General features: G+C 39.4%; 2 protein-coding genes across 2 annotated transcripts; one reads left to right on the plus strand and one right to left on the minus strand.

Annotated features, from left to right (window-relative positions):
- Positions 1-398: 398 nt before the first annotated feature.
- LOC128217518 (protocadherin Fat 2-like) lies at positions 399-3398 on the minus strand. Its single transcript, XM_052924687.1, has one exon. The coding sequence runs from the start codon at positions 3396-3398 to the stop codon at positions 399-401; it is 3000 nt and encodes a 999-aa protein (XP_052780647.1).
- A 2478-nt stretch (positions 3399-5876) lies between these two features.
- LOC128218268 (fatty acyl-CoA hydrolase precursor, medium chain-like) lies at positions 5877-8719 on the plus strand. Its single transcript, XM_052925887.1, has 2 exons — positions 5877-7559; positions 7776-8719. Exons 1-2 carry the CDS (start codon positions 6013-6015, stop codon positions 8056-8058), a joined length of 1830 nt encoding a protein of 609 aa, XP_052781847.1. The 5' UTR covers positions 5877-6012; the 3' UTR covers positions 8059-8719.
- Positions 8720-15157: the final 6438 nt, after the last annotated feature.

Genomic DNA, 15157 nt, shown 5'->3' on the forward strand with positions numbered 1-15157 from the left:
AATTGAACTACTGAAAATATGTTGAACTTCGCGAGGTATATTTCGGACTATTTCTAAAATGGTAGTTATTTGCATTCATTTGAAAACGCTTCAATGGTGAAACAGTGTAGAGTGAAACCATTTTATTTGAATTTGATTAATTACAAAAGCTTTTATTACAACTTAGATGTAACACACATTTATTTTGAAAAAGCGTTTAATATTAATAACGCCGAAATTTCACTTTACACGACTTCACAGTATCATAAACGTTCGTCAGAATAAATTCGCAAAGAGGACATACGTCCGTCACACCACAGGCTGGCTTGAGATCGTATCATCATTAAATTTCAACTTTAACGTCATCATCAGGCCGTGGCTAGAGTTGTAAAATGTGTGCGAGTCTAGTAACACTTATCTCAGAAATTAAGTGATTTTCTCCGGTCAGCAAAGTTGTTTGAAGGCAGGTTCATTTTATCCCTGCCAGTCCAGTCTTTACTCTGGCGGCCACGGTAGAAGTTCTTAAAGTCGGAAATGGACCACGGTTTCCATGGAGACGCAGGAAGTTGGTCGGTTTTTGTATGGATATCTGACAGAGAAATCCGAGATCTTGCTACCACTGGTGGCAGGTCCTCAGACGAGAGTTTCGAAACCAAGGAGTGGCGCCTCCTAGCGGTGTCATACGTTGTGTTCTCAAACACGTTGATTGGACTTCCGCTTTTAAGGTTAGTTGTCAACTGTTGCCATGTGGCATTCGAAATGCCGCCTGTTTTTAAATGTTTCAATGAGGCATTATTTGAATAACTATTTTTCTTTGACTTTGGGATATAGTCATCTATGGTGTTGTCGCTGTTGGCCGGGGATACAACAAACACGCTTGGTCTCCGGTCACCATTAGCATCCAAGTCATTCCAGACGGATGGACTAACAATACGGCGGTCCTCATATTGACGTAAACGTACTGTGCATTTGAATGATCTTCCACACAAGTAAACCAGTAACATCAAAAGGAGTAGCAGTAAATGTAAGGCGGAAACAAACCAGGCGATGTTTTCTGGGAGATCAAAGAATGTTTTCTCTTCCACAAGAAGTGACGTCACTAATGACGTGTGATCGCCGGCAAGAACAACCACGGTAACAGGCACAGTGTCCTTGCTGCCGTGGTTATCTTCAACACTTAAGGACAATTTGAAAACCGTCCCTATGGACACATCAGTAAGGTCAGCTATGAGATAAATGGTCCCATTGTCGTCTACGACAAAATCGATTGTATCTTCTAAGAAAGCGTAAAATAACTTCCGATTTTCAGGTGCCGTATCAATGTCAATGGCTGTAGCTGATCCAATGACGGAAAACACCGGGAGGTCTCGAGTGGTGACGAAGAGGTAGCTTGTCCTTATAAAGTCTGGATCATTGTCGTCTTCGTCAGACACGATGATCTGCAGAGTGGCATTGGAGGTCAGCCCAGACTTGTCTGAAGCAAACACAACGCAGTCTACAACTAACTCCCCAAGACCTACTTTATCAACATCGAGTTCGTATGCTTGTTCAATGTCACCATTCTTCTCGTTGATCTTGAAGTAGTTCTCCATAGTGGCGCAGGTGAGGCTGTATAAGACCACATCATCTTTGTCTTCATCCTTTGCCTTCACCGTTCCCTTGACAACTACATGATCCGCCTTCCCCTCTGACGTCAGAACTGTGTAGTTGCTGCGTTCGAAAACAGGCGCTTCATTTATATCAATGACCGTCATCTTCAGGGTTTGTTTGTCTGTATGGATACCATCAGACACTGTGATATAAAGCTTTACGCTTTTTGACGACAAACTCTCAAAGTTCGTTTCCATTGTGATAAAGATTAGTCCCGAAGATTCATTAATGGCAAAGAACGTTGACATGGTTGTAGGTTTCATCGTCATCGAAAACTTGAGGATGTCATTAACATTTTGGTCAGCTGCAGCGACCTGGAATATCTCAGTACCGACTGGCGTGTTTTCCTCCATTGGAAGTTTCAAACCACTAGGGATGTTGAAAATGTATGGCGCTACATTCAGTCCAGTGACGTTTACCAGAAGTATGGCAGGTCTTGCTTTGTTGTATGAATCAAAAGCTGTTATTCTTAAATTGTACGCGTCGATCTCCGACAATCTAAGGTCTTCTGATATGAGCACTGTGCCAAGGTCGGTAATACTAAAAGGGCAATTGGATTGTTCACACGTGACGTTGAACGCCACTTGGTCGTCCTCCCCGTCCACCCAAGTTATGTAAAATATGGCGTCACCAACCGTGCTCATGTTAGCGTTCACCGTGGTAGAGGCCGGGAGGTTGCTCACATGAGGGACAGCGTTTGGAATAACGTTGACGAATAGCTGGGCAGTATCAGACTCCTTTCCCGCAGAACAACGGATCGTCAATTCGTACGTGTCCGCCGCTCGGTAACTTAGTTCCGCCGTACTTTTTAGGTAGACGGCCGGGGCTGATGTATTGTAGTTTCGGGCGAGAAAGTGGGTCTTACCTTCTGGTGGGTCAGAGCCTCTCAAATCACATGCAACATCACTCGAATGGACAACAGAGATCTGAAAGAGGAGAATCTCCACGTTCCGGATGTCTTCACGGACCGAAACCGCAGACGGCAAGTTCAGAATTGATGGTAGTTTGCGCTGAACTTCAACCTTAAGTTTTCCAGTATCTTCATTACCACAGTGATCGCGGATTGTAAACTCGAGTGTATACTTGCCATTCTTTGGTGTTAACGTTACGAAAACAGAATTCAAAGTTTGGTTGTATGAAAAATATTCTGAGGTTATGTGCATGAATACAGACGCTGAAGTGGGCAGCTCATTTTCACTTGTGTCTTCAAATGCTAGTTTGTAAACCTCTGTTCCATTTAAAATGTTATCAAATATTTGGATGTCATTGTCGAGATTCTTTATTTTTGGACGTAATACTTTCGTAACAACCGCCTGTAGGGCGTATCCCCTCGGTTCCGTTGACTGGACGTCACTCCAGTCCATCAGAGCCCCTATGTCGACTGGTGTCCGGCTTGTCTGGATCAAAGCGCCTATCCCGGACTTAAGTTTTGCATAGCCAATCATTGGTGCCCGATTATTGTACCAGCCAATAAGATCGCCCTCACGCACGCCCACCTGGTCCCCCACCTCCACGTGCACCGTAAACACGTTGTCCTCTTCTCCCCGATTATACGTTGCCAGGTTCTCACCAATAAGGTCATAAGATCCATTTCCAAATGGACGCCATATTTGAAACCTTATGGTTCCGGGTTTTTTAATGTACACCGTCCATTGTGACACCGCTCCACAACAGGGGACGATGTAGTCCTGTCCGCGCATCATGAAGATTTGCCCGGATTTGGAGTCGACCTTATCGCCAAGCGTCTGTGGTTTTGATGTACCAATCATGGCATCTTTCGAGCACTCTGATGCTGAAAGTAAACAATATCTAAAGTTCTAATTCATTTTACACACGAAACAAGAGACATTACAAAAGTGTGATTTATCTATTTAAAATTATAATTTGTAAAATAAAGTAGCAATTTAATAAATGCTTTGCTCTTTACATTTGACGTTTAATTCATTAATACATACCTTCAATATACTCTGTGTATATTTCAAAAATAATTAACGTAAGGAAAAGGCTATGTGGCATGTTGGTCTAATCCTCATATGGGTGTAACATAACTACTATTCGTCGGGCGGCGTTAGCGCTGTTTCCGGGGGCAACGCTGACCTTTGGCTCGGAATGTCATAATTGGATCATTATTGCATTCGTAAAAAACGTATAGAGAGCGAAATGAATTCCGATTCACAATCATGATTGTCTGATTAAATTTAATTTGCCTGCCTCCTGTTGCTTTAATGCTCTGACAAAGTGAAAGGAATCGCAATATCTATTTCTAACAAGATTTGAGATGCAAATTAATTGTTGTTGTTTTTTAAAGAAATTACATACTTGCATGGTTCATGACTTTATCTACTTTGACATATTCTTTCTTTCAAACAAAATCACATAAAACGTAGGTTAGAGGCCTATTTTAAGCTTTCTATAAGTGACCCCCCCCCCCCCAAGTATGCTAAACTATGCTTCACAATTGGATACAACAATGGTGACCATGCATTTAAAATGTATTTAATATATATATATATATAAATTTATGTTAAATAACTATTCATAAACTTATCACTCTTATTTGTTTATTTCCAATCGGTTTTATTAATAAATCACTAGCTATGCATATTATGTATTAGGGAGAAAATGAGATTATCTACTCGAAAAGTATCAACCCTAAATCGGCCCTGAGCCAATAAACAAATACACAGGAAATAGCCCCTACTGTGACACCAGTGCAATAAACAGGAGAAGCTCAGCAGGGGATTTTCATGCCAAACTAGGCTTTATAAAAGTAGCTGTTTCTATGTTTGTCTGGGAATAAGATACTGTGAAATCATTAATGTTCGTGGGGCATTAATGTTCGTGGTTTTCGTGGGTTGGGTGATCCACGAATTCAAGATCCCACGAAATATAAACCCTTTATTCACTTTTTCAATTGCCTTGTTTCGTACATACTCTAGTATATTACTTACAGAGGTCGCAGTATATAGTGTTAAAACCTGTCTCACTGTATAACTTACGATCATTATTCTGTTAATATATTATAACTGCCTTTAACAAATAATGAACCAAATCAATTAAATGTGTTTTATGCAGCAAATGACAGTTATAAGCACGTGTTTAAACGTGTGCTTTTAATGAAAATCTCAAAGTTTACAAGATGTGCGTGATGAGTGTCTGTACTCGATTTTTTTATTTAATGAAATAATTAATCGATTACTAGTACATTGAAGGTTACTAAGCACCGAACGTGACAATATACGCACCTTTTCGGTGTTTTCTTAATTGGCATTCCATGGCTTCCCCTATCTGTATTTATGATCAGGGTACATCTTCTTTTATTACCTTTATTCCCAATTAAATCGATAAGTGACATGGGTATATGCACTAATTGGCATGTCGTACCACATTAGCGAGTGTCATAAACCGAGTGACGTAGAAGATGGAAATCAGGGGCCAGCGCGTGGATATTATGCAGACGATCTAGGACGATCGCATCTTCGATTTTTTTTTCAAAAATGAAAATCCACGAATTCAAGTACCCACGAAATTGTTTTTTTTTTTCGGCAAACCACGAAATTTCATGCCCACGAACATTAATGATTTCACAGTAATGCATTCTTTATAAATGATTCCATTTTAGCCATCTAAGCTATTCAAAAATTAAAAATAGTATCTCTAATTTCTGGCCTTGATGGTGGATAGTATCGAAACAGCCACAACTACAGCAGAGTTGGTTGCCATGACGACTGTGAAAAACGACTTTGCTGTTTTCCTGTCGGACTGCGGGATGGGCGTGCTGGAACCGTCTGCCCCTTCGTCTTTATCTTCTGGTGCCGATACAACACAGTAAAGTAATAATTATGAGCATCATCAATTCAGTCATTCCGAACTCTGCCAACTTAACGCTTCCACCAATCCAGTTTACATAACACCGACCACTGCCACAGCCCCATTCACTCAGAGTTACACTAACCCAAAGCGGCCGAACATTACCGTTCTCGGCCTACGAACCGCCGAGTATGTTGAGTATGAAGACAAATGAAACAATCTTTATCCCTTCAAGTATGACAAATAAACATTAAATAAAAAGCTAACAATTTCATAGCAGTGACGATAACGTTCTCGTCACATACAGTATGCGGCGATAAATATTTGTGTTACCTTCAATACTGGTATGCGTGTGTGACATCTAAAACAATGGACGTAATAATTTGGAGGTACTGATAATAAAATAAATGTGACCATTGCGATACTAGTATACAAGTGTTGGTTCATTGCGCATAATGTCAAGGATATTAAGCAATAGTTATATATTATAAACAACTGTCTAGAACTTTTCAGTTCTCAACTTTTTCCGTGTACATTGTCTATAACTTGCAACGGGTTTTCATTTCACTTACAATGCTTTTCGTTCAAAAAATAATTCCGTGTTTGGCGGTTTTGATTCATATCATATCCGGTGGTGAACAAGAGTCTATTCATGTGCGAACTAACTATGGTACCATTCAGGGTTACCGGAAGTTTTATAACGGAAGTTCAGTTAACCAGTTTATTGGAGTGCCGTACGCAGCGCCGCCTGTGGGAGATCTCCGCTTCCGGAAGCCCAAACCGCCGCAGCTGTGGGATGAAGTGTACCAGGCAGATTCATTTCCACCTTCGTGTATGCAAGATCTTCTACAGAACGACGCATGGCTAATACCTAATCAGAACATTTCGGAAGATTGCTTGTACCTAAGCATCTATGTTCCTGGAAATAATATTTCTCTTAGTAACAAGTCGCAGAAATCTGTAATGGTGTGGATACATGGCGGAGGTTTTACTGCGGGCCAGAGCTCGACGTTTGACGGCTCCTACCTTGCGCTACAAGGCGACGTCATTGTGGTGACGATCAATTACCGTCTGGGTTTGTTTGGCTTCCTGTCAACAGAAGATGAGCACGCGCGTGGTAACTATGGGCTCTGGGATCAAATCGCGGCTATAGAATGGGTGCATGAAAACATCGACAACTTTGGTGGGAATAAAAGCAGCGTGTGCATCTTCGGCGAGTCGGCAGGTGGCTATAGTGTTGGCCTACATACTGTCCTCACTCAGAACAGGGGGCGGATTCACAGGGCCATCTCCGAGAGTGGAGCTGTGTACAGTCCCCGAGCCGTCGCCCAGCAATCGGTCGTTGTGGCAGGCAGGGCGGCAAGAAGCCTGAACTGCTCCACCTCAAGTAACAAAGTAATAATAAACTGCTTGAAGACCATTTCGGCCAGCGCTTTGTTGAAGGTTCAGGGTGATGCCGCATTCGGCTTCCAGGAGAACGAAACTTTTATCAATAGACTTGGTCCTGTGATTGACAATGAGCTAATTTTACAAAACCCTGTCGATATTTTGCGTAACAAAAGTTCGCCATCATATGAGTTTTTCAAGGAGCTGGATATAATGGCAGGGACAAACAACGCCGAGGGCGGCCTAATGTACTGGCGAATGATGAAATACCAGCAACCATATAGCTTCAACATTTCGGAAGGTATCCCACAAAAGGCTCTCTGCGACATCGTTGCTCCGGCAGCGGCTTCGGGATTTTCAGCTTACCGTGACCAAATTTCAAAGGCAGTCTGCGACCAGTACAGTGTTTCAGATGTCTCCCTTGCAGATCAGGCAAGAAGCACAGTCAATGTGTACGCAGATATCCAGTTTATCATCCCGACCGTCCAGACGCTGGACGCGCACTCAGAACAAACCCACGGCGGCCGAAGCTACCAGTACATATTCACCCACGAGCCTTCGTTCACTTGGATCCAGGACCGGCCGCCCTGGTTGCGGGGGGCCAACCACGCGGGCGAGCTGCCGTTTGTGTTCGGTCTCGACCATTTCTACCCGCCAGGCCGGGATAAACCAGAAGAAGAACGAAAACTTTCCGACACCGTCATGACCTACTGGACGAACTTCGCCAAAACAGGGTGCGCAAATTTAGATATTTATTATGTCATGCATGTTAAAAATTATTCTCTTAGTGAGGAAAAATGTTTTAAGTAGACACGAAATTGCACATTTAATTTACTCGTGGTAAGAAATGATATGTAAGGTTATTTATGGCGATTGATCGTTTTGTAGTGCTTTTCGATCTAAAAACAAATCGATATTTCACAGTTATTTATGTGATTCTCTCATCACAGGGACCCTAACGGAGCGGGCAATTCCTCCCTACCCGAATGGCAGGAGTTTAACCCCGAGTCCAGGGCCTACATGAATCTCTCCCTCACCCCAGGTCCGGGCAGACACCTGTACGCTGAAAGGGTAGTATTCTGGACTGAAACTGTGCCAGAGATTATGCAACCTCCATTGGCGAATCCATCAACCACGAACATTCCCGGAGATGACGGAAATAACGGATCGATTTTAAATATTAGCTTTACATTATTATTGTCTGTTTTAAGTTTTAAATTTTTAGTGCATTGATTTGTAAGCACCAAATGTTTATCGGAATTGTAACAATTCATTTATATGCAATATATTTTGTTTATCATCTTGTATAAGGAGCGAAAGACAGCTTGTGACCACGTCGAGGACGAGTGTTAATGATGGACAGCGGTGAGAAGGTTGTGTCACACCTAGACTATGGGGATATAGTGGCGGTTTTGGCGCAAGATCACCGTTTTAACTTATTATTGCTACAGGTTTCATATTAACAGTGGCATGGATTTTAACTTGAAAACAGTCCCAATTGAACAAGAAATTGGCAATTGTAAAACAACGCAAGACACAAACATCTAATCGCATGCAAACAGTATCTTGACCATTGAACCGGCAGAAATACATTACCATAGCTACAAACGTATTTACACTGGAAACTATCTTTTTTTGCAATATAGAATGAAATGAGGGTAAGTTCTCTGCAAAAAGAGCATATGTTTCTTCTCTCTCATTCAACTTAAAGAAAATATTGATACACAAGCACTCATTCCGTCAACGAGGGGCAGATAACTGTAGCCAGAGCGATCATAGAATGATTAGACACAACCTCTATTATTGGATAATCTAGTGCAGTTAGCTTGTGTATTACCAGTTTAACAAGATTCTGATTGTACATTTGACTTTTCAAATTATATATCATCACGTGTTTTGTTTTAGTTAATACAGTACCTGATTATTGCCGTATGCATCTTCGTAAATATGTTTTAAAACTCTATATTACCACGTGCAATGAACCTATTCATTGTACATATATAATACATTCATATTGTATATATACATATACAGCTAAATGAGTAATGTAGACACACAATAACATGTAACCTAACGTATATAGCATATACTGCTTCTGTTAAAGTAAGGTTGGCGTTTTCAAAGCAACTTTCAAAAAATCCACAGCATTTTGATGCAAAATACACAGAACTTTACTTATCTTGAAAAATGATGAGACTTTGAGATATTACATAAATGTGATCAAATGATACCAAATTTACATGTTAAAGTGGGTTACCAGGCATCAAAATTTAGCATAAAGGTTCATGGAGCTTTACAACACGGTGTATCAGAGAACTGACTTATTGTAGAAAGGAATATAAATATCCCAAAGTTATACGTACGGGACGTTAATACAGTTTGTATATGTTTGATTGAAACCGGACGTAAAATCACTTGTTTTGACCAGCATTTAAATATATAAGGGCATCCAACATTCACATATATTAGGGTATCCAACATAAACATATATTAGGGTATCCAATATTAACATATATTAGGGTAATCAACATTAACATATATTAGGGTATCCAATATTAACATATATTAGGGTAATCAACATAAACATATATTAGGGTATCCAATATTAACATATATTAGGGTAATCAACATTAACATATATTAGGGTAATCAACATTCACACATATTAGGGTATCCAACATTTACATATATTCGGGTATCCAACATTCACATAAATCAGGGTATTCACCATTCACACATATTATGGTATCCAACAAGCACATATATTAAGGTATCCACCCTTCACATAAATTGGTGTATCCAACATTTACATATATAAGGGCATCCAATATTCACATATATAAGGTTATCCACCATTCACATATATTAGGGTATCCAACATCCACATTTATGAGGGTATCCACCATTCACATATATAAGTGTATCCAACATTCACATATATTAGGGTATCCACCATTCACATAATTTAGTGTATCCACCATTCACATATATTAGGGTATTCAACATTCACATATATTAGGGTATGCACCATTCACATAATTTAGTGTATCCACCATTCACATATATTAGGGTATTCAACATTCACATATATTAAGGTATCCACCATTCACATAATTTAGTGTATCCACCATTCACATATATTAGGGTATCCAACATTCACATATATTAGGGTATCCACCATTCACATAATTTAGTGTATCCACCATTCACATATATTAGGGTATTCAACATTCACATATATTAGGGTATTCAACATTCACATATATAAGGGTATCAACTATTCAAATATATAAGGGTATCCACCATTCTCATATATTAGGTTATCCATCATTCACATATATCAGGGTATGCACCATTTCCATATACAAGGGCATCCAACATTCACATATATTAGGGTATTCAACATTCACATATATTAGGGTATTGAACATTCACATACATTAGGGTATCCACCATTCACATATATTAGAGTATCAAGCATTCACATATATAAGGGCATCCAAAATTCATATATATTAGGTTATCCACCATTCACATATATTAGGGTATCCAACATTCACATATATTAGGGTATCCACTATTCACATATATTAGGGTAATCAACATTCACACATATTAGGGTATCCAACATTCACATATATTAGGGTATTCAACATTCACATATATTAGGGTATTCAACATTCACATATATAAGGGTATCAACTATTCAAATATATAAGGGTATCCACCATTCTCATATATTAGGTTATCCATCATTCATATATATCAGGGTATGCACCGTTTCCATATACAAGGGCATCCAACATTCACACATATTAGGGTATCCAACATTCACACATATTAGGGTATCCACTATTCACATATATTAGGGTATCCACCATTTACATATATTAGGGTTTCCACTATTCACATATATTAGGGTATCCAACATTCACACATATTAGGGTATCCAACATTCACACATATTAGGGTATCCACTATTCACATATATTAGGGTATCCACCATTTCCATATACAAGGGCATCCAACATTCACACATATTAGGGTATCCAACATTCACACATATTAGGGTATCCACTATTCACATATATTAGGGTATGCACCATTTCCATATACAAGGGCATCCAACATTCACACATATTAGGGTATCCAACATTCACACATATTAGGGTATCCACTATTCACATATATTAGGGTATCCAACATTCACATATATTAGGGTATCCACCATTTACATATATTAGGGTATCCAACATTCACACATATTAGGGTATCCACTATTCACATATATTAGGGTATGCACCATTTCCATATACAAGGGCATCCAACATTCACATATATTAGGGTATTCAACATTCACACATATTAGGGTATCCAACATTCACACATATTAGGGTATCCAACATTCACACATATTAGGGTATCCAACATTCACACATATTAGGGTATCCACTATTCACATATATTAGGGTATCCACTATTCACATATATTAGGGTATCCACCATTTACATATATTAGGGTATCCAACATTCACACATATTAGGGTATCCACTATTCACATATATTAGGGTATCCACTATTCACATATATTAGGGTATCCACTATTCACATATATTAGGGTATCCAACATTCACATATATTAGGGTATTCAACATTCACATATATTAGGGTATCCACTATTCACATATATTAGGGTATCCAACATTCACACATATTAGGGTATCCAACATTCACACATATTAGGGTATCCACTATTCACATATATTAGGGTATCCACCATTTACATATATTAGGGTATCCAACATTCACACATATTAGGGTATCCACTATTCACATATATTAGGGTATCAACTATTCACATATATTAGGGTATCCACCATTTACATATATTAGGGTATCCACTATTCACATATATTAGGGTATCCAACATTCACACATATTAGGGTATCCAACATTTACATATATTAGGGTATCCACTATTCACATATAATAGGGTATCCACCATTCACATATATTAGGGTATCCACCATTCACATATATCAGGGTATTCAACATTCACATATATTAGGGTATTCAACATTCACATATATCAGGGTATTCAACATTCACATATATTAGGGTATTCAACATTCACATATATCAGGGTATTCAACATTCACATATATTAGGTTATCCACCATTCACATATAGATGGGCAACCACCATTCACATATATCAGGGCACACACCATTCACATATATCAGGGCACACACCATTCACATATATATTACGGCATCCAACATTTACATTAATACTATCTTCTAATTACGACTTACTTTCTCCTTATTAGGAGATACTTCCTCATAATTATGACTTACTAAGTCCTAATTATGAGATACAAAATTCTAATTGCGACTTACTACCTATTAATTAGGAGATACTAACTCATATTTATGACTTAGCTTATCGTTATAAAGGTGTACAAAAGACTTTTGTGAGAGTTTATCTAGGCCATCATGAACCCCTTTTATAAGACAATAACATTCGAGTCACTGAATTAACCGCTTATTCATTTTCTTAAATTTCTTAACTGAGCAACATAGTAGCAATTGGAAGCTTAATTGGGTGTACGAAATGATTCAAGACTATTGAATAATGTGAATATGTAAGGTACGCGCATAATTTATGGGTGAGTTAGAACATAATTTACAGGTATGATGATCAAAATATGTTCTGTACGCACACAATTTAAGTGTGTTGAGTAATCGACGCTCTTTTTCTGTCTCACTCGCTCACATCTGTATCTCCTCATAACTAGTCCATATTAGAACTGCAAGCTCCAAGGCGAACAGGAAAAAGGCGATAATATATGAACGTTTTGTCGAGTAGTTCGAACGAATAAACTTTGGTTTATGAGGCTCAGATGATGACTCCCGGATTATATCTGACTACTACACAGTATATGGCGTTTAACACAGTGCATCTGTGCAAATTCATATTTGTTTATTACGATTCCACCCACAGTTACCTGGAATTTGGACTGCAGTTTTGGCCAGTCGAGCTATCTGATTTGAGCGATTCGGTCCCTGATCTCTTGGTCTGGGAATTAAAAAAAATGTGTTCATGTACTTTATGATACACATAATAAACAAATTATTCACTTTTGGTAGTATATTTTTACATGATTTTTATTAAATATTTTAATATTTCATACAATCTTCATCGTCAATAAAACGAAATAATTCCGTAAGTAAAAACTCTTACCCTAGCGTTTGGCAGCATTTAAAACATAAAACGTTTTGTTGAATTCAGTAGCGTATATCACTTTATCATAAAGTGTACGTAACTTTAAACTGCTAACTCGTGATTTCCGCTGATAGACATACCGTCACGGAATTCTCGTATACTCCGATCATAATTTGCAGTGACGTATTGCACATCAAAATGTCCACATAATGTAAAGCCCATTGGGGAAATTGGCAGAGGATCAGACTAGCCTTCAATATAGTCCGGTTATTTGGTTTGTTGTGATGTTTAAAATTTAAATACATGCTGTTTGTGCTTGTTTTCTTCTGCTAAAATAAGGTGCTTTGCTATTTCTTACAAACACTTAAATTTATGAAAAAATAACATGGATTGAATAGTTATTTGCTTCGGTTGTTTTCTAGTTAATAAGGTCAAGCTTGCAACCTGCAAAAACTTTTAGCAATAATAAGCCATAACGCGCCTAGCACCACGCCTGAAACCCCTGTCCCACCTAGCCTCGTTGCCACTGCGATTGACGGTGTTGTTAAATTTTCAAGAGCGCCGTGAGATCGCAGAAAAAAATGATACCTTTCATGAAGTTAGCGATGTCACGGCGTTCTCACGGCGACCTTGGTGTTTCTACGGAATTGCATGCCGTTCTACTGCGTTCCTATGGAGTTCTAGTTGGCGATTGTCTGCGCTCTCATGGCGCTATCACGGCGCTTCCACTGCGTGTATCGAGTTGTCACGGCGCGCGCACTACATATGTACTGCGCTTTCACGGCGCTCACACATCGCTGACGGCGTGTTGCTTTGCACTACATATAAAAACGATTTCAGTATTTCATTCATTTTGCAACGCCCGGCTAATTATGGATGGAGGAAGACCCCGGATACCCAACTGTTAATGATAACAGATACTGAAACACGTCAGGGGTTTTCCTGCATATAGGCATGCAGTAAGCCCGCTTGCTTTTGCACATCAGTTATGGTGAAATGAATGTTTATTGCATATATCATTCCTATGCACTGTTTTGTTGAGTTGGTACGTTGTCATACAAACGCTGTTTGACGCAGTACACACGCATTGGGGGCGCAATGGCCGCTGTGACGGTTCCGTGCAATCGTTGTAATAGCACAGTAAGAAAAACAAAACTCCGTGTAAGTGCCGTAGACGCACCGTAGACGCGCGGTAGAGACGTACTGTCAGCTCAGAGAACGCCGTACGATCGCCGTGCAAGCGCCACCGATGACCATTGCGTTCGCACTGCGACCTCTGTGCGCACCCGCGGCGATCCAGTAGCATTGAAGGAGACATAACTGCGCTGCTACGGCGACCACTCGGACCACTGCGTTCTTATCAGAATGCCGAGCGACGGAGTTTGATTTTGACATGCTCAAAGTGCACGCCGTCGCTCGGCGTTCTATGCGATTACACCGAGTTCGCTGGCAAGGCCACTGCGGTGCCGCGACGATGCTTGCGAGTCCAGTGCACGCACATCGGTATAACTCATTGTAAATTCATTAGATACTGGATCATGGTAACTTTATTAACGTTTTTAGTTTTTACTCTTTTTATCAGATGGAATTTCATCTTACTATTGATGAATTTGTTCTATATTATAAAACATATCACAATGCCTATGGAGCAAGCGCCCAAGTCAATGCTTGCCATATATTCAAAATGAATGTATTTCAATTCCGATAACCGATGTTTAATTGTGAGTCTACAAGTTTAATCACACAGTTCTTTCTCTGTTCCAATCATGTACGTTCCAATCAAATTGCTGTCTTGGATTTAAATGGTGTCTGGCTCAAGGTCCCCTCTTTGGTTTTAAGTTATAACTTATCGGGCAAGATTTTTCTCCTTTGATAATAGCACGAGTATTTCACGATTTGATGTGAAATTGGATAAATACATGCCGCCTTTACAAGCATCGATTTATGTAAAACATTATTGTAGTTAATGTATATTTCAAAGTAGTGTTTCCGTAGTACGCGATGGAACCGTGCGATATGGCGGGAAACAAGGAGGCGGTCGTACACGGACGCATTGTTGTCATCCAAAACGCAGTGGAGGTAAAGCTCGTTAAGTGATTACGTCGA

This window comes from Mya arenaria, chromosome 14, assembly GCF_026914265.1.
Source record: "Mya arenaria isolate MELC-2E11 chromosome 14, ASM2691426v1".
NCBI classification, from domain to species: domain Eukaryota; kingdom Metazoa; phylum Mollusca; class Bivalvia; order Myida; family Myidae; genus Mya; species Mya arenaria.